At 36.5% G+C, this 27,366-nt stretch overlaps 1 protein-coding gene across 1 annotated transcript; it reads left to right on the forward strand.

The window, feature by feature from the left end:
• The first annotated feature begins 2,230 nt into the window (after positions 1 to 2,230).
• Positions 2,231 to 27,315, forward strand: LOC135776225 (5-hydroxytryptamine receptor 4). Its single transcript, XM_065286778.1, has 7 exons — positions 2,231 to 2,415; positions 6,036 to 6,133; positions 6,282 to 6,425; positions 8,237 to 8,437; positions 9,199 to 9,352; positions 10,838 to 11,394; positions 26,285 to 27,315. The coding sequence occupies exons 2-7, from the start codon at positions 6,105 to 6,107 to the stop codon at positions 26,376 to 26,378; spliced, it is 1,179 nt and encodes a 392-aa protein (XP_065142850.1). The 5' UTR covers positions 2,231 to 2,415; positions 6,036 to 6,104; the 3' UTR covers positions 26,379 to 27,315.
• Positions 27,316 to 27,366: the final 51 nt, after the last annotated feature.

Here is a 27,366-nt window from a genome sequence, read left to right on the forward strand (position 1 = left end):
ATAAAAGTGATTTGTGAAACCATTGTGTTGTGTTGCCATGTCCTCTTCACTTTGGGTTTTTGCTCACAATTGTGCTAGAAAGATGTCAGCCTGTGTTTCATAAGAACTGCCTGAGAGTAAATCAATAACAATGGGCTGAAGAGAGTCATGCAGATGATTGTTTTTAGGCAAAACATCATGATAAAATCTGAAGGATTGATTTAAAATTAGTGACCCATAAGACTGCAACAAGTTTTTACCTTAGCTCAAAATATTTTAAACGGTTTCTTTTACAGTAACTCGTTTGATATAGGCAATTTAATAATACTTCAAATTTCTTTACTTTATAAAGTCCTAATAACATATTTCAATGCTATTGTTTCCAAATGAAAACATTTACTCCCTTCAATTTATTAAGCTGTGTCGGTATATTTATTTCATGATTTTTCCTGATATAAGAAAAATGCTTGCAGTTGTTTTCAGCCTGTGTCAGGGAATTTAAGTAGATACAAATAGTGTCCTTGCTCAGTCTTTCTTTCAACACTTGTTATAGCTACATTTTGTAGTACAGCATTAGGCTTCATCAGTGCCAGGAACAATAATAATATAATTTAGGGTACGTTATTATAGAGCAAGGAACATAAGCTACATTTCATTTAATCAATTAATCATTCATTCAGTGGGCCAATGACATCATAATAACATGCATTTTCAAATGTCTAATATAAGCACATTTAACATTTATATACTGATGCTAAGAGCATGTTTGCATTATTTATTTCATATAATATAGAAGCTGATAGAGGAAATGACTATTCTGAATGGTTCTATTATCTTGGAGAGAAACAAATCCTTCATCTAGCTCAATATACCTGACGTTGAATACAATTCCTAATATGATTGGTGCTGTTGCCCCATCTAGTGGTGGAAGATATATTTACACTCAGGATCCTCGTCCTGGTCCTGATCCACTAACTGGTCAGTGATAGCCTACATCATGTATTTTTATTAGGGCTGTCAAAAGTACATTAATGTTTGTATTTCAGAAACATTTACATGTGTATATATACATGTATTATATTATAATAATATTATAAATATAAATAAAAAAATTACCTAAATAACATTTTCTTAAATTCATACATGTATGTGTGTATTTATATATGTATACACACAGTACACACACACACACACGCACGCACGCACGCACGCACGCACGCACGCACACACACACACACACACACACACACACAAATATTATGCAAACACAAACTTTTATTTTGTATGTGATTAATCGCGATTAATATTTTGACAGCCCTAGTTTTTATAATACTAATAATTTAAATCTCAGCAAGTAAATAAAAAAACCTAAGTGTTTCTGTAACCAGTTATAGGATTTTATCTCAATAACGTTACTCAATTCGTGTTTAAACTTAAAGAAACGTGAATATAGCATATTCATATATTAAGGGGTCCGAGCACGCTGGAACCTAATAAAAAAACTTTTCATTTTCTTCTTCTTATTTTGTTTTCTGCAATGCAAGGGTCTTCAGCCAGAGCCCATAAGGTCGTAGAGATATCAAACTGGAAGGGCTGTTCAGAAAGAAATCCCGCTCGCTAGTCAAGCGCAACGACATCCGCTTGACTCTGGGCGGCGCTATAATGAGCAGATTTACGTTTTATCAAAATTTCCAAAAATGCGTGGGCTAGTATCACATTTTATTGTTCCTCTGAATCCTTGGGCCATACTCCACAAAATATATATCGCTATATAACATTCGGAATTTTTTGAAAATGCTTCTTTTCACAGCTCTCGCGGGCCTCTGATGTCATACGCCGATCGCTCTGCGTAGTTCGAACACGTTGAACTTTAAAGAAGAATTAACATGTTTCAAAACGGTATCCATAAAGATAATATTAATAAATTGTCCTACAAGCTAGTAAGCGTTAAACTATTCAAAAATTGCTGTCTTTGAGCATGACATGCGTTAATTTAAATAACTTCAGGGTAAATAGCAGGTAGTCCACGAATTTGGTGCTCATTCTAATATCTAATCACTTTATGGATTTAAGCGTCTGCTAAATGCTTTATTGTAAATGTACCACCGTATGCACACTGGTAGTTTATGTAATGGTGGTATATTGCAAACCTAGTTTGTCAAATTTATCAATTTATCAATATACGGAACTCAATAAGCGTTCGGTAATGCGTGATCAAGCCGTGAGAGGCGCTGTTGTTCTGTTGGGCTTTAGATGAAAAGGCATAGAGAGGGTAGTTACACTGCTGCACATAAATGAACTGATGCCTGGTGCGGTTGTTTGAGTGTGATACAGGACAGATGAGAGCACTTCAGTATCCCAAAGACTGTGATGGAATATGACAGTTTATAGAAACAAGTGTGGATATACAAAAACACCAGAAACACGGAGCCCTGGGTGAGTAAAGTTACCATATTAATGCAGTGCAATTAAAATGCCTTGAAATGTCAAATATGCAACAAGTTATGGTAAGCACTGTAAAGTGTTTTTATATGATCATTGAAATGTCATCCTTTTGTTATTAATGTCATGTAAGGAAGTCTTCCATGTAAATATTATTAATATATGGCATGCTTGATGTTTTTAAGTCATGCAGTATACCAATATCCCATTAAATATGCATCTGTCTGTCTGTCTCTTGCATCAGATCTCTGACAAGTTATACATTTTTTGATCAACATGTGTTTTCAGACCACCACATTTGTGTACTGAGGGTTTTGTGTTTGTATTTTTGATAGATTTATAATGTCACTGTCATTATTTGTTTGTGAGGCTTGTGGCTTATGTTGTCTTGTCATCACAGATTGTGATTTATTCCTTTAAATTCTAAAGTCACTCAGTTTGTCTATTGGCATGTCATTAAAAACAGGAGTTGTGTGGGAAGGTGTCAACATTGGTTATTGGACGATTTTCCAGTGCAACTTATTATTCTTCATTATGTCAGTCATATCAAGCTAAAAAATCTGTTTTGCTTGGTTTATTATATATTGGTCAACTTATAATTGGGTTGTACTAAAAGTAAATTTACCTGACAGTAATTGTAGTTCGAATTATTTGATGAAATCAGACAATTTTTGCCATTAGATCATTTAACTTCTTACACCCTGAAGCTATTTTGGGGATTTTCGCCTGGATTTGGCCTACCCAATTTCAAAAGCATCCCATACCCACATGCAGAGGTTTACATACAAAAGTTTGGTATCATTTTACAGGTAACCCTTTGAAATTACATAAAACACTGTTAAAAGTGCTCAACATGGTTGTATGTGATATCAGTCCTCTAATAAACACAAAAATAAATAAGCGCTTTTTGATGTTTTTTTCTAAAGTTTTTATTTGAAAGTATATAACTCTGGCCCTGGGTATCTCAGGTCCCTGCAGACAGTTTTGTTTGATTCCAGCAATTGCCAGCTTACAGAGGAAAAAGGAATTTTTTCTCTATCATAATCTATGCAAAAGTTATTTTACTCCAACTGAAGGGAGGAATAATACCCTTTTTGTATACAATTTCTGCCTAAGAACATTTGAAGTGTCCCCATAACCACATACAGTGGAATAAATGCAATTTCTTTATATCATTTTGCAGAAAACCCTTTGAAGTTACATAAAAAGCTGCTGTTTGTGACAAATATTGTTATTTATGTTGTTTTTCATATGATGAAACACCAAATTTTATTTTTTATGTTGTAAACACTGTCTTTGATAGTGTATAACTCTGGTTCTGTGTGCTCTAGCAGACTGCAGACAGTTCTGGTTGTTAGCAGCAGCAGACAGTAAACACCCAAAAAAAGAATGAACTCTTTATCATGTCGCATTCAAAAGATATTCTTATTTTACTGAAGGGTGCGGAAATACATTTTTCATAAAAATATTAATTTTTTGTTTTGCACATATAATAAAAAGCTAGGGATTAATTATGCAAACAACCAAAGAAAATGCTGTGAATGGACTCATTGTTTAGAGTAGGACCTAAAATAAAAGATGGTGTATCATTTGTGGCTATATGTGCTATCTGAGGCAGTTCACACTCAAGTTTCACATATGTTTACAAAAGACCATTTTTTACCTTATTATTCATGCAATGATTGTTGGATATGTGTTGATATTAGAACAAAAATAATTCTGTAGCCTTATTCCTGAGAGTGAGAGCTTTCATTTGATATAAGACTTGCCCATATTTGTCATTTTTGAAAAATATGAAATATGTGAATATTATATGATATCAAAAAATATTGGGGGGGTGATAGTGTAAATTAAGTGTAAATAACTTTCTTACAGTAAAATATATGTCAAAGTGATGCATATCTGCAGAAAGTAGAGACTCTAAGCTTTCAAACAGTATCTCATATGTGTTACTGGGGTCCATGACGGAGCATTAAAGATTAAAAGAATCTTTTATATTAAGTCAAAATACGAAATTTTGGACCCGGGACAGGGTCCTCAGGGTTGAAGAGGTTAATGAAACCCGGAATTACTCTTTCTTTTTTATTTATTTTTATTGGGACAATGCTCATTGATCAACAAACAAGTTACTTGCTGTAAACAAGCCAGAGTTACCTTCAAGTGCAAGTTCCATCTGTTGTCCCTAGCCAGGTCTTAACAGGCACCCTAAAATACAAAAGTTGTTAAAAATACAGTATAAATTTAATTAATACAGTAGCAATGTAATAAATCCAGCAGCCCTCAAACAAACAATATATTGCTCACCTCACCTTAACCTCCACTGAATTACAGTACAAAGTAAATAAAGTATAAATACAGAGAAAAAAGGCAATAAAAGTAAAGTATGTCATGGACTTAAATATTTGGTGTATGGTTTCTTCAAACTGAAAAGTACGTCTCTTTTTTATCCTTTTACTTGACAGACTAAATGTCATAAAGTGATTTGACAAACATGTCCAGATGTTTGTTTAGCAGAGCTTTACTGTTAACATGTATTAAATCGGCATTTGAATTAATTTGCTGTGAAGTCTCCCTGCTTTGTAATACTGTATATTAGATACATTGTGTCCAATGCGAATGAGATTTTATTTTTTATTTTATTTGTTAAGCCGCCAGGTTTTAATATAACATTGTTTTTATGTGTGTGATTTCTACGTAATAATTGCATTTATTAATTTAGAAATGAATGGACTGTTTGAAGTAATCTCAAATTTGTCATTTTTCAACTTTGTATTTTTCAAACTTAACTAGCCAGGTCTAGTCTGACAAGACAAGATTAATAAGAGTGCCGCCTAACATAGCATCAGCTTTAGAGCATGTTCAAGTTACACTTTTTATCAGCCACCCCTTTAAAAACTACGCAAAAATGCATTGAGAATATTGTGAATATCACCTGTCCTATCAGTGTATATTCATTGTATCTGATACAGGGCTGTTCAAATCATGTGGCTATTTGAAACACAAACAAAAGCAATAAAGGCTGGAAAGAAATTTCCATACTATACCTCTGAATACACACTTGAACCACCCAGCTGGTCAAACACATCACCTGCTAACACTGTTTACCCTGTGAATGCTCTCTACACTTCTGCGTGAGTTATGGGAGTTAAGCGCCACAGGGACAGGTTGTGAACTGGCCATTGAGAGCTGGGTTTTAACAGTGTTATGATAAAGTGCATGTACTTTGTGTTGTGGTTTTCCTCACTTCAACTTAACTATATTATTTGCTGTGTTTTGAGGATAAAATAATGCAAAATTCCGGTACCAGGGAATAAAAATCCAGTTGGATTAAAACATGAAAATTTTGACATTCGTTTTTACTCGTACTGAAACATTTTGATAAATGAACTAGTTGTTCTTAACCACACAGTTATAATATATAGGCGAATGCAGCTTTATTGTTTGAAACAATGGGATGTTCATGAATTGAACCATGACACTTCTCTGTATGCGTGCCAAACAGAGCAAGGACAAGATATTTTTAGGGAAAATAACATTTTTGGTCAGTTTGTCTCAGTTTAAAAACCCTGCTGAAAGAATATAATTGACTTTGAGTTGCTGTATTTCCCCAATAGGATTGGACTGCAGTGTGGATTTTAATGTGGATAAAAATCATCTAATCACGTCCAGTCAAATGACCAGTGATGGCCACAGCATCAGACTCACCAGACATGTAAAAACCTCATGAAGCACCTCACATATCCATTTTACTTTGTAGTGGAATAAAAATATAATAACACAGATTTTACATGGATATTTATAACATGCAGCAATTTACTGGATATTATGCATGTATGTGTTTGGTGTTTTTTTGTCTGCAGTTTAGTGGATGAAGTTGCGTCTAAACACATTTTCAACCCTCTGGAGAGAATCACGCTATCTATCTTCCTGGTGATCATCATTGTAATGACCGCTCTTGGTAATTTGCTTGTGATGGTGGCAATCTGTAAAGACAGAAAGCTAAGGTAATGGATTTTAAATAGATTTAAAGGTATAGTTCCCCCATAATGAAAATCCAATTTATTTACCTTCAACTCATTGCATGTGTTGGAATAGAAAAGTTTGAGAAAACTAAGTATGATAAGTAAGCAATAAGGTAAGAGAGGCTGTGCTGTGTTTTTTAACAATTCACGGCTGAAGGGTGTTGTTACTGTGGGTTCACACCAGACGCGAGTTCAACGATTTGCGCGAGTAGATTACATACCAATCTAGAGTAATCTAGAGCGAGTAACGCTTTTGGTGTGTACATAGCATTATGCTGCTTTAACACAAAACGCAAATATAGCCTCTGGTGAAAATGATTTCAAGGTTAAGTCAATGTAAAGTCTCGCGGCGCAAATGAGGCATTTAGCACGGCGTGGTAGATGTAAATCCATCTCATTCGTGCGTCTAGTTCACGCAAATGACGCCAATTGACGAGTGAATGACATGAATTGAGCCTTGCCGTGGGAAATGCGCTAGTTAAAAAATCAGAATTTTGGTGAAAAATCGCACCGTGTTAACCAATCAGGAGTTTGCTCTAGTAGTGACGTGATTACAGGAAGTGAGCGGAGTCGCAGAAGCCCCTCAATTGACGCTAATTTCCTCGTAACTGTGGGTTTACACCAGACGCGTGTTCAACGATTTGCGCGAGTAGATTACATACAAAGTCAATGCAAAGACGCGATCAGATGCGTCCTCGCGTGGGGTGATGCGAATGACGCGATATGGGCGGAGCGTTTGCCGCGAAAACACGCGTTATTCGCCTCAAACGCGTCTTCGCTTAAGTTGAAAATATTCAATTTGAGCGAAAAATTCTCACGACATAAAGTTAAATCCCTCGAGTAATCTAGAGCGAGGAATGGGATGCCCTGTGTTTGGTGTGTATGTAGCATAACTGTGGGTCCACACCAGAAGAGAGTTCAAAGTTTTGTGCGAGTAGATTACATATAAAGTCAATGCAAAGACGCGTCCTCGCGTGGGGCGATGAGAATGACGCGATATGGGCAGCGTGTTTGCCGCGAAAACACGCGCTATTTGCCTTATTGTGGGTTTACACCAGAAGCGAGTTCAACGTTTTGCGTGAGTAGATTACATACTAAGTCAATGCAAAAACATGCAAAAACACGCGCTATTCGCATCAAACGTGTCTTTGCCCAAGTTGAAAATATTCAACTTGAGCGGAAAATTCGCATGACACGAAGTTAAATCCCGCGAAATCTAGAGCGAGTAATGCGATGACCCATGTTTGGTGTTTACGTAGCATTAAACGCGTATTCGCAACATATTCAACTCAAGCGAAAAATTCGCATGACACAAAGTTAAATCTCGCGAGTAAGCTAGAGCGAGTAACGCAATGCCCCTCCTTTGCTGTGGACGTAGCATAAATGTCTCAAAGACTAGAATTTCATGCGCAGCTTTCACGCGCGAATGAAGCGAGTAAACTCAAAATGTTCAAGTATCCAACTACGCGTGAAAAGTGCGTTTTTGCCACCTCTACCAGGTTTGGTGTGAATCCAGCATTAGGCACGACGCAAAGCAACCCTTCATTCGTAACTGATTCACAATACAGCACTAGCATCAAGTACCTTATAGATTTCATAAAACGGTTACTTACGACACAATACAAATATCAAACGTATCAAAACACAGCTATTGACCAATCAGAATCAAGGACTGAACTAACCGTTTTATAAAGTATCAAAGTATTTGTGTACAAAAAATAATCATAGAAAATGTAAGAGTATTCCATGCAGTAAAATTTTTATTTGAATTGTGATTTTCATCATTAATATAGGCAGAAGAAGACCAACTTCTTCATCGTATCACTGGCATTTGCAGACCTTTTGGTTGCTCTTATTGTTATGCCCCTGGCAGTCATAGAGCTGATCACAGGTCAGTGGAGATATGGAGAGACGTTCTGCCTGGTCCGTACCTCACTGGATGTCCTGCTAACCACTGCATCCCTCCTGCACCTGTGCTGCATTGCATTAGACAGGTAAGTGTGGTCAGAAAGCTGTCAAACAGAAACAGGTTTTGTGACAGAAACATGTGCTTTTGAGTTTAAAAACCGGAAATGTCCATCCCTTGAAAGATGCCTTAATTAACTTAAAAATAATTAATTGCTGTAAGAACTCCTTCGGTTGCAATGGCAATACTGAATAAAGAGGTTTTTAAACTAACCATGTTGGTTTTGGAAATCATTACGGTAATCATTAAAATTTTACATCATAAAATGTACACACATCTGTTGTGTCAGGATTTTCTGAAATTGTAGAATTTACATTTTTCGCTTACAGAGGCTTTTCTTAACATTGTCAACGTTACTGCTATGTAATTTGCTGTGTTTTGTATGCAAAGTCTTTCTTGCTCACCCATTAGGAAGAGCGGAGCTCCCTTGAGCGCGAAACATAGCAGCTGTGATTTATGCATCGCACCTGGGCCATATGGCAGTAACATGATTCATTCTTAATCTCGCTGTGTCTCTCAAAACCTCTCTCTCTGGCAGCAAATCTGTTTCAAATCTATCCTGTTTTGTCACCACGTTCCTTTCCTATCTGTACAATTCCCACGACTCACAATGTGTTTTTCTCTGCAGTCTCTAATGAGCACTATATCACAGTATGTTATTCATATCTTTGGTATTTCGACAGACGTTAACAGCAGGGAATATTAAAGTATGTAAGGATGCGATGGTTATGCAAGACACTGGAGATACTCGCATATCATAGTTTTATCTGAACACACTGTCTTTGGCAGGTACTATGCCATTTGCTGCCAGCCTTTGGTCTACAATAACAAGATGACACCTGTGAGAGTCTCACTGATGCTGGTTGGATGCTGGGTCACCCCCTTTTTCATCTCTTTCCTTCCCATCATGCAAAACTGGCATACCATAGGAATTGAACACATTGTAAGTGAGAAATTTTGGTTATTGGACGTATTACCCAAATAAATGGCTTCTGAATGTTAACAGTGGAGACTGGGGCTAGTTGCCACAATTTTGACTGAAGTGACATTTTTATCTTATACATTTAACATATTGCCATAAATATAACATTTAAATTCATTTGACAACTTGCCCAGATCAAAATATGAAAACCAAATGTGCACACCTTTGTTCCTAAAAAGGTCTTCTACCTCCATTATACACTCACCTAAAGGATTATTAGGAACACTTGTTCAATTTCTCATTAATGCAATTATCTAATCAACCAATCACATGGCAGTTTCTTCAATGCATTTAGGGGTGTGGTCCTGGTCAAGACAATCTCCTGAACTCCAAACTGAATGTCAGAATGGGAAAGAAAGGTGATTTAAGCAATTTTGAGTGTGGCATGTTTGTTGGTGCCAGACGGGCCGGTCTGAGTATTTCACAATCTGCTCAGTTACTGGGATTTTCACGCACAACCATTTCTAGGGTTTACAAAGAATGGAGTGAAAAGGAAAAAACATCCAGTATGCGGCAGTCCTGTGGGCGAAAATGGCTTGTTGATGCTAGAGGTCAGAGGAGAATGGGCCGACTGATTCAAGCTGATAGAAGAGCAACTTTGACTGAAATAACCACCGAGGTATGCAGCAAAGCATATGTGAAGCCACAACACGCACAACCTTGAGGCGGATGGGCTATAACAGCAGAAGACCCCACCGGGTACCACTCATCTCCACTACAAATAGGAAAAAGAGACACAATTTGCACGAGCTCACCAAAATTGGACAGTTGAAGACTGGAAAAATGTTGCCTGGTCTGATGAGTCTTGATTTCTGTTAAGACATTCAAATGGTAGATGGTGGTGGTTGTGTAATGGTGTGGGGGATGTTTTCTTGGCACACTTTAGGCCCCTTTGTGCCAACTGGGCATCATTTAAATGCCACGGCCTACCTGAGCATTGTTTCTGACCATGTCCATCCCTTTATGACCACTATGTACCCATCCTCTGATGGCCTCTTCCTGGAGGATAATGCACCATGTCACAAAGTTTGAATCATTTCAAACTGGTTTCTTGAACATGACAATGAGTTCACTGTACTAAAATGGCTTGTTGAATCAGTGCCATGTACAATTAAGGCAGTTCTGAAGGCGAAAGAGGGTCAAACACAATATTAGTATGGTGTTCCTAATATTCCTTTAGGTGAGTATGTGTGCCAGTATGGTTTAATTGTGTAAACTCTGTTGCTTTTTACTGTTGCTTTTTTGAGTTTTGTCTAAATGAGTCACAAAAAATATTCTTATTAGCTGTGTTTTAAATATAGGTGCTTGAAACCAACAGATCAGAAAGAAAAACACACATTTTTGTAATTGGCCTTTTGGCTTAAAGTTATTGAGATGTGTGACAACTTGCGCTGCTGCCCGTCCATACACTATTTTAACAATTTTTTCTATGTTCAATTCCTCCAGATCAAAGAAAAAACTCATTTCCATAACAAAACATCTTGTGTGTTCATTGTGAACCGACCCTACGCCCTGGTGTGTTCAGCCGTGGCTTTCTACGTACCTCTGGTGCTCATGGTCCTCGCCTATCAGCAGATCTACATCACTGCTATGAGGCACGCTCGGCGAATCGGCTCGCTGCACCGGGCCGGCTCGGCTCCCTCATCCTACCCTAACCACGATCAACACGGGTCCAGACGCATGAAGAATGAAACTAAGGCAGCCAAGACGCTGGCCGTAATCATGGGCTGTTTCTGTCTGTGCTGGGCGCCATTTTTTGTCACCAATGTGGTGGATCCCTTCATCCATTACAGCGTGCCCCCGCAGATTTGGACGGCTTGGCTTTGGCTGGGTTACATCAACTCAGGCTTGAACCCATTCCTTTATGCGTTTCTGAACCGGGCTTTTCGAAGAGCCTTTCTTATGATACTGTGCTGTGGAGCTGAGCACTATACCCGGCAGGGTGGCTTTGGGCCAAATAGACCATCAATAGAGTCTGCCAACGGTGCCTCCATTACTCTCAGGTACAGTTAGTCTCTTCTGAATACACTGAGCTTTCAGAAATGAATTCTGTGAGGGGAGAGATGAAAGATAACTTTTTGAATAAGAGAAGTGCATGTAAGAATGTTGTTAAAGTGTCTTCAAAGATTTCAGATTGGACACACTAGATGATTAAGGAGTTTTTACGTTTAGTTCTGTTGTTGACTAGAGGCAATAAAAGGTAAAAAAAGTAAATTTTAGTTTTTAAAGGTTTTAAAAGATTTGGGGCAGTTTCCCAGACAGGGCTTATCCTAGTCAGACTAAAATGTATGTTTGAGCTGCCTTAATTTAAAAACATCTTGCACTAATATATCTTGCCATTGTTTTGTCTTAAGATGCACACCAGTATTGTTTTTTTTGTAAGGTTTATTTGTAAAAAGTACCTATATGTACTTATTTTGTACTAAAAGACCTAGTCCTGGAATAATCTAAACCCTGTCCGGGAAACCAACCCTTTCAGTTATCCAGCTTTACATAAATTAAAATATTAGCATTAAACAACAATGCGGTATTATAATAACGTCAACCAAAGGTTAAAGGGACACTCCACTTTTTGTTGAAAATAGGCTCATTTGATTTTTACCATTCTGGAATCCATTCAGCCGATCTCTGCGTCTGGCGGTACCACTTTTAGCATAGCTTAGCATAATCCATTGAATCTGATTAGACCATTAGCATCACGCTAAAAAATAACCAAAGAATTTTTGATATTTTTCCTATTTAAAACTTGACTCTTAGTTACATCATGCAATGATATCACGCAGTGCCTGAAAATATTCCCCTGCTATTGAAAGTGTGAAAGTAACCAAGGGGACTATTTTCAGGCGCTGCGTAATATTATTGCGCCTGCTGCAGCCATGTCACAGCAGCAAAGTCCTTGATTATTACCCCAGAATAAGAGTATAGTTCCTAACCATATCGGCCTAGAAAATCGCAACTTTTAATCTTTCGTCGGTCTTAGTACACGTATAAAAGTGCAAAAGAGTCTTAAAAAGTTTTAAATAGGAAAAATATCGAAACTCTTTGGTTATTTTGAGTGCAATGCTAATGGTCTAATCAGATTTAATGGATTATGCTAAGCTATGCTAAAAGTGGTACAGCCAGACCTGGATATCGCCTGAATGGATTCCAAAATTGTAAAAATCAAATGTGTTACTCTAGGGGAGCTGGAGCATATTTAAAAAAAGTGGAATGTTCCTTTAACTAAGTTCTCCCTCCCACATTAATGTATTACATTCTATACACTGTAAAAAAGATTTGTTGGTTCAATTTAACAAAATAAATTACCTGGTTGCCTTAAACTTTTGAGTTCATTTCAACGTAAAAATATTAGTTGACCTTAAAAGATTGTCAACTTTTTTTTCAAGTTAATTTAACTCAAAATTTCAAGACAACCACGCTCTAAAAAAAATGCAGCATAAAGTTAAAACAACTTGGTCAATTCAACCTACTATTTTATGTTTTGACCTGTGATAAGTTGACATAAGTTGATTTAACAATTATAAAAGTTGGAAGTTGTTTAACTTAATATGTTAAGTTAAAGTAACATAAAAATATCTGTTGATTTGACAAAAATGCTGCATTTTTTTTACAGGGCAGGTAACGTACTTTCAAGTTGAACCAACTGACCACACTAATCAAATTTATGAAATTAAGTTACGCAATTTTAACTTGTTTTATACAATAGCAACTCATCAATAGCACATGACTTGCAAAGTAAATCTGAATTTACTTACAAATATTTTACACTGTATTTGACTCTGAACATCTATAGTAATGGATTTTGTTTAAAATAATAGATTTTTACTTTAATTTTAATCTTTGACATTTTATGTAGAAAAAAGGTAAAACACAAAAACATGACTTACCACATATTTATAAAGGATCTAAAGGATGAACCAGGCATAAAATGCTAATTTTAGTTTTATAAAATAATGGAACAAGGAGCCTCTGCTTAGTCTGTTAAACAATAAAGGTCGTGGCCTGAGAAAGGTTATAGACCCCAGTCTATAGAAATGATGATGGAGTCAGTTGAGTTTTAGACTCTATATATTATCATAAAAATAATCTTTATATACAGAAGCATGCTATATCCATACAGCCTTTTATGAAGCACTTTAAATGATGTAACCAGCTACAACATACTCTTTAACTCTCGAGAGCAAAAAGCTCCTTAGCCACAAGAGCTGGTAAAATATTCAGCAGCAAGTGTTTCCACACATTCAATTGTTTTTGCTTTCAGAGTGTTTTCAGCTGACTCTCCCATTACAAAGGTACTTGCCGACTGTTTATGCACAAGTGCCACTAGGGTTGATGACATCATTGCGGCTCTTAATTAAAACAAAAAGCACGTATATAGTAGCTTTAAATTTTACAATCAGCATAAAACAACATAGGCAATTTAAATACACCACTATTTATTAATCCCTCTTTTACGTACACTTTTTCATTATCTGTGTTGGTTTTCCACCTTAAGTTATTAAATTACTTTATTGATGTTTTGACCTTTTTGATTTTTGTGACTAGGGCCAGCACTATAAACGTCTCAGTGGTTTGTCATTTTTGCTAGGGAAATACTTGTGGTCCTTTAAAGCCCCGGTACAGTGTTTAATGGGTGGATCGTTATGATTTGCTTTGTTACAATAATTGTCTTTGGAAAGAAAAAAGTAATTGTCTAGAACCACTTAACAGATTTTATTACTGTTAAATGGTTGTGGACTAAACATTATGTTTAGTTGCAGGCACTCTCTCCTTTTTTGTTTCCTACACTGTCAGAAAAATGGTCCCAAGCTGTCACTGGGGCAGAACTTTTAAAAAGGGCAAAAAATGTACCATTTAGGAACAGAGATGTATACAGTTGGTACCAATATGTACCTTTGAGCTACAGTACTGGGCACCACACCCCACTGACAGCTAGGGATCATTTTTGGACCATTTTAAGAGAATTTTACCAGTACCTTCTGTTGGCTGCAATGCTAAACATGTTTAAAGTGGAAATGCCCTATCAGAGAGTGTGCCCAAAAGCAAATATTTCGACATTAGAAACACACCGTCACAATTGTTTTTAAAATGTCCCGGAATACAAAGCAGATGGCTCTTTACCTGCACTGAGTGTAATTATAGAAATGATAATACAGTAGAAGCATCCTATAAAATGGCCTACATTGTACACATGCGACTCTGTTATATTTAGGATGATTTTATGTACAAAACATTAAATCATGAATAAGGACTTAAGCTGAGTTTTCACAGGCAGGGTCACAAATGATTTGGATGTGTTAATATAACAAAAAATAAAAACAAAAAATAATATTATGGAAACAAAATATAATATAAATCACTAAATATAGTAAAGAAATATGAGAACTTGTTTTGTATGCATGAATGCTGTCTTTCCCCCAAATCGGATTAGATGGGTCAGAATGATTTACTGAATAGATTGACAATCGGATGGGACCACTTTTGGTCATATACCTACCTGTTTAAATCAATTGAACTTGAAATAATATGTTTTTCATGAGAGTTAGTGAGGACTCGGCTTAGATCAGTTAAAGGAGATTAATCATGTTCCGTAAGTTTCATAAATGTAGGATTCATATTGCATTTGGTGTTTACAGAGTTTGTATTTAATATATTTAATTTTTACATGAATTTTGTATTAGATTGCCTTCCACAGTCAGTTTAAAATTGCTCCAGTATTTTATGGTTATAAATGTGGTTGACAGTTCTTGGATAGATGGGGTTTTATAATGTGGTCATTATGCTTTTCTAGAAGTTGTAGCTAAATATTTTTTGAGATCAATAGGAGCAGAAAAAAACTAAATCAGAAAGCAGGGTTGATTTGACTATAGCTTCACTGTCAGAAAAAAATTGTCTAAATAGTTACCCCAACTGGCACTGGAGTGGCACCCTTTCAAAAAGTACAGCTTTGGACCTACAGAGTTATATACCTTAAATGTATATAGAATCATACCTTTATACTACAGGTCCGTTGAATGCTTGAATCTGATTGGCTGATGAACGTTCTGAGGTGTTCAATTATTTTCTGGGAAATGCACGGCGAACGTAATTCCAGGCAGCTCTTTTGATCGCATTACAGTTACATATCACTTCGCATAGTTAACTGCAATAACGGACTAACAAAAACAACATGACAGTAAAATGATGTTTTGGAACAAGCAAAAGAGCTGTTGGATGAGACGCGGAAAAAATTACAAAAGTAGCAAAACTGGACGAATCACCTTAAATATATATTATGTGATCGATGTCTTGAGGTCTGGTAACAGTAGTATAAGCAGAATAATTGACTCCGGGCCGCTGAATTATTGACAAATAATGCACACCCGAGGTGTATCATCACATCAAATGTGCATTATTTTTCTAATAATCCAACGGCTCAACGTTGATTATTCCTTACATATTGGTTTGTATACATATTGGACCTTTTTAAAGGATACTGCCCCAGTGACAGCTGGGGTACTTATTTTGCCAATTTTTGTTTTCAACAGTGTTGCTATGATTTGTTAGGACATTTTGTCCAACTATTTGGATAAGGTTATTACCGCATTTTAGAAAGTTTGGTGTGTGGTTAAACGCTTCATTAGTCTGCTAGTTAATCCTTGTTGAAGTGGTGTACATCAATAATGATTTAAGGGGATGTTTTAAAAATCTTTTTTTTATTTACAGGCTCATGGGCATAACAATTTTTCCCTCCTGAAATTCATATTAGATCCTAATTAATGCAAAATATCCAGTACGCTCGTTTGCTTTAACAAACTTTAATTATTCCAGTGTGTTTTTTATTAAATCAGCTTTCAAAGGATAAACATAAGGATTTAGAGTTGCTACAAAATCAGTTCTTGTGCAACATGCGAAAATACACAGCGAGAGGTGATCTGAGGTTTCTGTATGAAAGCTTCAAGCTTTATCCACAGTATGAAGTATGTTAGCGCTGAATTTTTCCCACTTTGTGTTATTATCAAGACTGATGATTGGTGATGCAGAAAGAGTGTCAAAAACACAGCTCTCTCTGCTTCTGTTTCCATAGAGACTCATCTAATGGATGTCAAAAAACTTCAAACCTCCCACCTCAAGTGTCAATCACAACCCTTTTGGCAGATTTTCTCTCATGTTTTTCTTATTCTACAAATTTTGTACTTGGATGTTCCTAGGGCATGTCTGGAATGTGGCATTCTCCTAACCCAAGAAGCGGTCGGATGGCTTAACGTTAGAGCCATGTGGTTCACGTTTGCTCATGCGGAGGGTTTTCTGGTTGAGCTTTCTAAATCCGTTCAGTGTAGTCAGAGTCACGTTTCGTTCGATGTGACTGAAAAGCATCACCATTTTGAACCTTTCACTAAGACAAGACCAGCTAGAGCACAATCTTAATTTTGAATCTGGATGCTTTTGTCAGAAATATGTTGTTTTAAAGGTGGAAACAGAGCATAGGTTCAGCCAAGGTCTGCACATGCACACATCCATGAGACGCAAAAGTTATAAATTATTAAATTATTGTTGCACTTTAAAGGAAACCCATTTTGGCCATTTTTTCAAGATGTAATATAGAGTGGGAGCAAACACTTGTGTGTTTGTACCTTTAAATGCAAATGGGATACTGCTCCTTACTCCCTTACCAAAAGAGACAGTGCTTGCTTTCAGTCAAAATAGATCTGATTCCGAATATAGTCTAAGAGAAAAGTATCTCAGTCTTAAGGTATAGGTATGGTAACTATGGTACTGCAGGACTGTCAGTCAGTGGCTGTAAGCGGGGCTTTATTAGTGTGATGTCATATTTATAAGAAAATCTAAATGGCACGTCTAATGAGATTTTTATCATTGGAGGGTGGTTGTGTTTACACATTGCTAAAGCACATTTATATCCTTGTAAAAGTGTATTTTGCATAACAGGTGCACTTTAATGTAATAAGGAATTTGATTTAGGAATGTCATCTGTTCTTTTTAGCACCACCACTTCTACTTTTAACGCGTTTGCTCGCTGATATCTTCTAAAATAAATAAAGATTAAAGTATTACAAAATTTTATGGCCCCATCTTAGATTATGGGTATTGTTGTTATTGCTGCCAAATGCTATAAAATGTCCTGTTAGAGATTGGGTTGGTTTATGGTTGTGAAAAAAATCAGTGTGGTCATGCACCCTGACATTAAACGTTGTACATTGAAAATGTGTTTTTAAAGTGAATGCTAAATTGTTATGTTAGCCATAATAAGTGGAGTTTTAGTTTTTTATTCCTAAGTGAATGTCATTAAAGGGACAATCCACTTTTATTAATATGCTCATTTTCCAGCTCCACTAGAGTTAAACATTTGATTTTTACAGTTTTGGAATCCATTCAGCCGATCTCCGGGTCTGGCGCTACCACTTTTAGCATAGCTTAGCATAATCCATTGAATCTGATTAGACCATTAGCATCAGGCTAAAAAAATAACGTTAATAAGAGTTTTGGTATGTTTCCTATTTAAAACTTGACTCTTCTGTAGTTACAAGACAGACGGAAAATTAAAAGTTGCTATTTTCTAGGCGGATATAGCTAGGAACTATACTCTCATTCTGGCGTAATAATCAAGGACTTTGCTGCTGTAACATGGCAGCAGCAGCAGGCATAGTGATATTACGCAGCGCCTGAAAATAGTCCCCTGCTATTGAAAGTAACCAAGGGGACTATTTTTGGGCAGTGTGTAATATCACTAAACCTGCTGCAGCCATGGTACCGCAGCAAAGTCCTTGATTATTATGAAAATCTTTGGTTATTTTTTAGCGCAATGCTAATGGTCCAATCAGATTGAATGGATTATGCTAAGCTATGCTAAAAGTGGTACCGCCATATGATCAGCTGAATGGTTTCCAAAACGGTAAAAATCAAATGTTTAACTCTGGGGGAGCTGGACAATAAGCATATTTTCAAAAAAGTGGAGTGTCCCTTTAAGATCTCAGACAGACTAAGGACAAGAGACATTTGGAGTAGGTCAACAGGTGCAATGGGTTACAAAATAAAAGTTCTTCAGATTTTAAAGTTTCTTTATGGATTTCATTAAAAAACGATTTTTTTACAGTTTTTTTTGATAAATCTGTGGAAAAAACTGAAAGAAGCAAGACATTCTGGGGCCGAGGGTGTTATATGAACCCATTTTATCTTTACTCTCGCTCTGGTGAAGTATGAAGTTAAGACTGTCAACATTTGAAAGTTATCCGCTATATTTCACCTCTAAAGATGATGTTTCCATGTTTGGTCAAATACAGTGCAGTTTTAGTCTCAACAGCACCAAATCCTCCGTGTTAATGTCAGGACGAGTTATGAGTTGGTCATCCGACTAATGAATAGTGTTGTGAGCGCATATCTATTTTTATATAATTTCCTCACCTTTTTAGACAGGGTTTACAGACTGTGCTTATTTCTGCTCATGTCACTTTTTCCACATTGTATGTGCCAATAATTTTCTTAGTTTTTTTTCTTATTGGCACATAGTCAGCATTACATATAGCCTACTGCATTGGTTTATCCTCTAAATAGATCTATATCCACATAACAGTGCAGATACACTTTCACAGATACACTTTTTTTTTACAGATAAAGGTCAAGGAGCTTGATGAAGTTTGACTCAAGGATCAGAGTTGTTAAAGGGACACTACATTTTTTTTGAAAATATGCTCATTTTCCAGCTCCCCTAGAGTTAAACACTTGATTTTTACCTGTTTGGAATCCATTCAACTGATCTCCGGGTCTGGCGTTAGCACTTTTAGCATAGCTTAGCATAAAGTGCTAGCGCCAGACCTGGAGATCAGGTAAATGGATTCCAAAACGGTAAAAATCTAATGTTTAACTCTATAGGGGAGCTGGAAAATGAGCATATTTTCAAAAAAAGTATAGTGTCCCTTTAATATTTAAAAATGGCTTTTCAGTCAGTATTTCCTCTGAATGCTTTTATACTTCTGTATTTTTAGGAGACGGACACAGTGTGTTTAGTATACAGTTCACATATGTTTTACTGCCAACAGCGGATCATTCAGGGGACTAAAATGTTTTTCACCACTGATGTGTGTGAACATATGGATCCAATGTTAAATCAGTGCCAATTTGTCAGGGATGATTGTTAGAAAATAAGTGGAACAGAGATTTGGCAGGGCTGAATTGCGGAACCCGCCAACGTATAAGCATACTGTGGCCTTGTTAGCAATTCTAACTGACAGTATTGAAAATATTTTGCTTTTGTTTCCTATGTAAAAGGTATACGGATAACTGAAGAATGTGGACAGATTGATTTAAGCGAGGATTCCATGTTGTCTTGAGGTTTGATATCTTACAGATGTTTGGGACGTCGTTCAGTAATCAGACTTAGATGTGGTTATGATTAGGATATTAAAATGATCTCTGCGAGGGTTTGTTTGGTTAGATGCCCACCCACACTCCTCGGTTTTGCTTTACGACATATTTAGGTTAGCACATTGCGGGTTGCTGTGAAACTAAACTTGTGTGCTCAATGGTGCAATTTTTTGTCTTAAATATTTATTAAATGATACAATTTAAAGATAAGTCTTTCAGATGCAGAAGGTTGTAAAGATATTAGATACTGTGCTGCTTTGGTAATAATTGATCGTGTGTGAAAAAACAAAGATGTCATTCTTCTGTTCAAAAGTGTGAAGTATTTTTACTCAACTACATTATTCAAGTATTTTTACTTTTTCAGAGTGTTTTTCTTTTGTAAACTTTTGCTTCACTACCATTCTGATGCATATTGTACTCTTCACTCCACTTCATAAATACAAGTTGTTTTTAACTTTAAAGGAACACTCCACTTTTTTTTGAAAATATGCTCATTTTCCAGCTCCCCTAGAGTTAAACATTTGATTCTTACCGTTTTGGAATCCATTCAGCTGATCTCCAGGACTGGCGCTAGCACTTTAAGCATAGCTAAGCACAAACCATTGAATCTGATTAGACCATTAGCATTGCGCTAAATAAATAACCAAAGAGTTTCGATATTTTTCTCCTATTTAAAACTTGACTCTTCTGTAGTTACATCGTGTACTAAGACTGACAGAAAATTTAAAGTTGTGATTTTCTAGGCAGATATGGCTAGGAACTATACTCTCATTCTGGCATAATAATCAAGGACTTTGCTGCTGTAACATGGCTGCAGCACGCGTTGTGATATAACGCAGTGCCCAAAAATAGTCCCCTTGGTTTCTTTCAATAGCAGGGGACTATTTTCACTATTATTCACTACGCCTGCTGCAGCCATGTTACATCAGCAAAGTCCTTGTAATCAGAGTTTACTGTTAAGGGTTTGTCTTGTGTGTATTTTGTGAACGTGAGCTTCTCTTTTATCATAAACCGTTTTGACGCTAGTGCAGCAGGCACTTATTTTGACAATACACGTGATGCCCACGGGATCACTCCACACACAGAACACATATTTTGAAAACACAAGCAACACACATGACACTCTGAACACTTATTTTGAATTTGTGCCCCTTGTATGAGCACGAGCCGCCACTGTTAGGCAGACTGTTAGTGACTGACAGCCTCAATCCCCATTCCCTTTCAATGTTTAGATAAAAGAACAACATTTTAAAGGAATAGTTCACCCAAAAATAAACTTCTTTCATCATTTACTCATGCTCATGTTGTTACAAACCTGTATACATTTCTTTGTTCTGATGAACACAAAGGAAGATATTTTGAGGAATGTTTGTAATCCAACTGATCACAGGCCCCATTGACTTCCATTGTAGTCTTTTATCATACTATGGAAGCCAATAAGGCTTCTGATCAAACATTCCTCAAAATATCTTTCTTTGTATAGGAATTCATACAGGTCTGAAACAACATGTGAGTGAGTAAATGATGACATCATTTAAATTTTTGGGTGAACTATCTTTTTAAAATATTTCTTCCAGTATTAAATATCATATCTTCTAGTATTTCACAAAATAAAGTCATCACAGGTTTGTAATGACAAGATGATGACAAAAATCATGACAGAATGTTATTTTTGTGGAGAACAAACCTCCTTTAAATCACATTTATTTCTTTATGATAGATTCAGCAAACATATCAAGCTTTGGACTTTTGATTCACTTATTCTGCTATCTTCTCCTTCATCTTTCTACAGAGATGCTGAACGATTTCTGGATATTGTTGCTTTTAGCTAAAGGCAGAAAGGATGAAAACAGAAACAGTGTCAGTAAAAGAATAAAAAACAGACAAGCAACTTTTTTTTAGAAAAACTCAAAGCATGCCTGGCCTGGGAATGGGGATCTGTTTTGGCATATGGGAAGTATTATTGGATATTAGGAGTAAAATGTAGCTCATAAAGGAGGGAGCTCAAGTGAACTGGCATACTGATTTTATCAGCCTTAAGTCTTATTATAGAAGTTCATGAGAACGGCCTGAAAAAGGTTTCTAGACATGCCTGTTAAACCAGAAAGGTTTCCTCGTTTCTTTTGGGACAAAAAAGTTAGCAATTTTAATCGCATTTTCCAGTGTCAAAGACAACAAGTGTTGAAATACAACACTTATTTAATAGCAGATGATCCTTATACTCACTTACACTGATTTATCTATTGCCTTGTAGAGTATAATTTTTAGTTATCTATGAAAAGGATAAATGCTCTATTTTAATGTTACAAAAATGCGTCTGGCTCTTTAGATGAGCTTTATGTTATATCCCCTGAAGATCTTCACCACTGGTTCAGTAAAACTTGCTTATTGTTGAGATAATAAAATCAGATCAAGTGTTGGTTTTAGAGTTTGTACCACACATTCTTCTCCTCTATGATGAGTTTGCTCTAAAACATTAAATACAAGCCACATTGAAATTGATAAGATTGAAGTGAAATTTGATTCATATAACAGTAAACCTCCAGAATCATTTACTGTGATTAATCTCTTTGGGCTTTTATTTTCGCAAGTCTTTGTTGTGATGTTTTTGAGATTTAAGCAACATTAAAATACACTGTGCATTAGTTGTAAAGGAAAAATGTTGACGGAATAAAATTTATCGGAACCGTTAATTTAAATTACACTCACCTAAAGGATTATTAGGAACACCATACTAATACTGTGTTGGACCCCCTTTCACCTTCAGAACTGCCTGAATTCTACGTGGCATTGATTCAACAAGCTGCTGGAAGCATTCTTTAGAAATGTTGACCCATATTGATAGGATAGCATCTTGCAGTTGATGGAGATTTGTGGGATGCACATCCAGGGCATGAGGCTCCCGTTCCACCACATCCCAAAGATGCTCTGTTGGGTTGAGATCTGGTGACTGTGGGGGCCGTTTTAGTACAGTGAACTCATTGTCATGTTCAAGAAACCAATGTGAAATTATTCGAGCTTTGTGACATGGTGCATTATCCTGCTGGAACACTGAAAAAATTATTCATTCAATTTACTCAATTTTTTTAAGGTAAGTGGTTGCAATCAATATATTTAAGCTACATTTAAACAAAAGTTTTTTATTTTATTTTACTTTACTGATCTTTTTTGTTTAAATGTAGCTTAAATAAATTGATTGCAACCACGTATTTTAAAAAAATGAGTAAATTGAATTAATAATTTTTTTCAGTGAAGTAGCCATCAGAGGATGGGTACATGGTGGCCATAAAGGGATGGACATGGTCAGAAACAATGCTCAGGTAAGCTGTGACATTTAAACGATGCCCAATTGGCACTAATGGGCCTAAAGTGTGCCAAGAAAACATCCCCCACACCATTACACCACCACCACCAGCCTGCACAGTGGTAACAAGGCATGATGGATCCATGTTCTCATTCTGTTTACGCCAAATTCTGACTCTACCATCTGAATGTCTCAACGGAAATTTAGACTTATCAGAACAGGCACCATTTTTCCAGTCTTTAACTGTCAAATTTTGGTGAGCTCGTACAAATTGTGACCTCTCTTTCCTATTTGTAGTGGAGATGAGTGGTATCCGGTGGGGTCTTCTGCTGTTATAGCCCATCCGCCTCAAGGTTGTGCGTGCTGTGGCTTCACAAATGCTTTGCTGCATACCCCGGTTGTAACAAGTGTTTTTTTCAGTCAAAGTTGCTCTTCTTGCGCTTCTTTGTAAACCCTAGAAATGGTTGTGCGTAAAAATCTCAGTAACTGAGCAGATTGTGAAATCCTCAGACCGGCCCGTCTGGCACCAACAACCATGCCATGCTCAAAATTTCTTAAATCACCTTTTTTTCCCATTCGGAAATTCAGATTGGAGTTCAGGAGATTTTCTTGACCAGGACCACACCCCTAAATGCACTGAAGCAACTGCCATGTGATTGGTTGATTAGATAATTGCATTAATGAGAAATTGAACAGGTGTTCCTAATAATCCTTTAGGTGAGTGTATGTCTCCAAAAGCAGCAAACTTTATAAACAAATAGGTTAACAAATGTTAAAAGAGAAATGCACATTTCATATTTATGTCCCATCAAGTTATTGCAAGATTACGATGCACATCCATTAATCAATTAAGAGAGACAAAAAAGCAACAGTAACTTTAACAATGCCCAATTGTTGTTTCTCAGTCGCTGTTGACATAGAGGTGAAATCTGTGACTAATTATAATTACCTAAATTATTCTTTCCAACCACATCATTTAGATGATTAACATGAGGGTGAGTTAATGATGACAACAATGTAATTTTGTTAGACTTGGGGGTGACCTTTTACTTCAAGTTTGTTGAGTTGCATCTGACAACATTTTAACCAATATTAATGATAAGAAATGAGCTGAGCACATCAGTTTGTTTAATATCCATTATGACGGAAATCATTGACTTCAGTCTATTAGACTAGATTTAACAGTATGTACAGTACAGTAATTTAGAATTAATAATACCCCACAGATATTATTTTTTTTATTTCACTGACATTAGTATATGAAAAGCTCACATACAAAAGCCTCTAAATGCCTTTTTGGCATCAAATGCGTAGCAGAATAATTTGTTGGCAGAATCCATTAAACTCCATAATATTTTGACAGTCCTCTAAGTGCACAGAATTAAATGAACGAATGCAAGCATACTTCTTGGTGCAAGCTTTTTTTTACCTTACAAATATATTAGGATATCGCCCATATTTGAGCTTTTTACCTTAAAGGGATAGTTCACCCAAAATAATGTCATCAATGACTCACCCTCATGTCATTCCAAACTTGGAAGACCTCCGTTCATCTTCAGAAACACAGTTTAAGATGTTTTATATTTAGTCTGAGAACTTGTTGACCCTTCATTGAAAATCTACGTACTGTATACTGTTCATGTCCAGACAGGTAATAAAAACATCATCAAAGTAGTCCATGTGACATCAGTGAGTCAGTTAGAATGTGTTGAAGCATCGAAAATACATTTTGGTCCAAAAATATCACAAATTACGACTTTATTTAGCATTGTCTTCTATTCTGAGTCTGTTGTGAAGCACATGCTCGAGACTAAAATCACGTGACTGCAGTGATGCGGCTGACATACGACGTGACTGACGTGTTATCTGGTGCGCCCCAGCTGGTTTTTCTTTGGACGCCTAAGCTTCGTTTACAATCTGAAGGAGACGCATGTTGTTAGTTTGAAAAAAAAACTTCACAAACATGTCTGAGGATAACACGTCATCCACATCACTGCAGTCACGTGACTTTAGTCTCCCGCATGCGCTTCACAACAGACACGGAAGAGAAGACAATGCTGAATAAAGTCGTAATTTTTGATGCTTCAACACATTCTAACTGACCCACTGATGTCACATGGACTACTTTAATGATGTTTTTATTACCTTTCTGGACATGGACAGTATACCATACATAGATTTTCAATGAAGGGTCAACAAGTTCTCAGACTAAATCTAAAACATCTTAAACTGTGTTTCCAAAGATGAACGGAGGTCTTACGAGTTTGGAACGACCTGAGGGTGAGTCATTCATGACATTATTTACATTTTTGGGTGAACTATCCCTTTAATTCAGGAAGGACAGTGAAGAGTGACTGGAGACTTTTTCATGTACCAAGGAAATGACTAAAGTGACATTTGTGGAAAAAAGGAATTTCAGTAACTGGCTAATAATATTTTTTATTGCCATTAATGAAATTATTGAACCTAAAAATAAAAAGCTTAAAGGAACACGCCCACATTTTGGGAACTTAGCTTATTCACCGTATACCCCAGAGTTAGATAAGTCCATACATACTTTCCTCATCTCTGTGCGTGCTGTAACTCTGTCTGACGCAGCCACGCTAGCTTAGCTTAGCACAAAGACTGGAAGTGAATGGCTCCAGCTAGCATACTGCTCCCAATAAGTGACAAAATAATGCGAACATTTTCATATTTATGTGTTGTGATTTGTATAGTCACACCGTGTAGAAACTTGGACAAACTCTCTGCTCCTTACCAGGGGGCTTCTCTGGTGCTGCGAGCAAATCACTCCACCAAAGTAGCAGTGCTTCGCCTTCTGAGAATAAAGTTCCCAGTATGTATACTGTTAAAAGATGGCTGTGTCTCATATGACCTTGTTATTTGTACACGTGTGACTATACAAAACAAGACACATAAATAAGAAAATGTTTGTGTTATTTTGTCACCTATTGGGAGCAGTATGTTAGCTGGAGCCATTCACTTCCAGTCTTTGTGCTAAGCTAAGCTAGCAGTGGCTGCGTCAGACAGAGTTACAGGACGCACGGAGATGAGAAAGGTATGTATGGACTCATCTAACTCTGGGGGATATGGTGAATAAGCTAAATTCCTGAAATGTGGGAGTGTTCCTTTAAAAAAGCGCAACCAGCTAAATAAACATTAAACTGTACATCCGATTCATTTCCAAACCAGCAAAAATTACAATTAACTTTTGTGCTTTTTCCCTTTAGATTATCATTTCTTCAGAATCGAAGACACAGTGACAATTCCAACCGAATTCTGTCAAGCGAGCTGGAATCGCAGGAATCTGTTGGGGTTTCATAGTCGAGCTTTCATGCCTACAGGTGCCATTTTAAGATTACAAAATATAGACGTCGGCCCACAGAGGAAATATCTCAAATCAGACTTCATTCTGGTTTTCTCTTTTGATATGTGCTTTTAATGACAGTGTTAAAAATATTGACTATATAAGGTCAGCCTCTCTCAGAACGGCTCTGTTGAGATGATATTAGCATGCAGGCATTTTAACAGAACTGTCAAAATTATTATGACTGCTGAAAGAAGTTTGAACAAATACCAAAAAGGTGGTCAGTGTCAGCTACCTGCTTCTCAAATTCATACTGTTTTAAGTTTGGAGTAATATTTTTATTTTAACAGTACAGTCTGACAGATGCGTTTATGTTTTACATGTACAGTTTTGGCTTCTTTACAAAGAAGCTGTGGCTTTTTTTGTCACTGTGTGACTTTTTACTTCCTATCGCTGTGTAACCTAACTGAATTTATTGTACTGTATTTGCAAGCTGAATCTAGACCCACTGTCACATCTCTTCAGCACTTCAATAAACATTCTGTGGCATCTTATCCATTACACAAAAGCTGCTGTTTGATTGATAGGCTATTGTTATTTCAATTGTACTCAGGTCAGTTTGATGGAGGTTTCTGGGAGACGGCGAAATGGTGAACAATTATAATTGCTTAATATTGAGAACCATAAGTATGATAAGGCCACTGCATAGTTTTGTCCAAATGAGTCAATTACACAGAGTCATCAAGTGCCACAAAAATGTATTATAACTATTAAACATCAAAGTTGCTATCCATTTGAGAGCTGCCCACTGTGAATGCCCTTGTATGAAAAAGCTGTGTGAACCTTTTGAAGTATGTGTTTCATATAACAACGATAAAGCATGTGAGGTTTATACTAGGGATGCACTGATGTTTCAAACTATCTGTATCTATCGGTATCAGTATGCCATTGTAAGTAATCGAATATCATGCAGGCACAGAAATTTAAAATTTAGTGCATTTCTAA

The sequence above is a fragment of the Paramisgurnus dabryanus genome, chromosome 18 (assembly GCF_030506205.2).
Source record: "Paramisgurnus dabryanus chromosome 18, PD_genome_1.1, whole genome shotgun sequence".
Classification (NCBI taxonomy): Eukaryota; Metazoa; Chordata; class Actinopteri; order Cypriniformes; family Cobitidae; genus Paramisgurnus; species Paramisgurnus dabryanus.

What these genes read in the sequence shown, in the direction of transcription:
- LOC135776225 (XM_065286778.1), top strand. Translation starts at nt 6,105, where the DNA reads ATGGCCACAGCATCAGACTCACCAGACAT. An exon ending in TGTAAAGACAGAAAGCTAAG is followed by an intron (nt 6,426 to 8,236) that starts GTAATGGATTTT and finishes TCATTAATATAG; the next exon opens with GCAGAAGAAGACCAACTTCT. An exon ending in TGCTGCATTGCATTAGACAG is followed by an intron (nt 8,438 to 9,198) that starts GTAAGTGTGGTC and finishes TGTCTTTGGCAG; the next exon opens with GTACTATGCCATTTGCTGCC.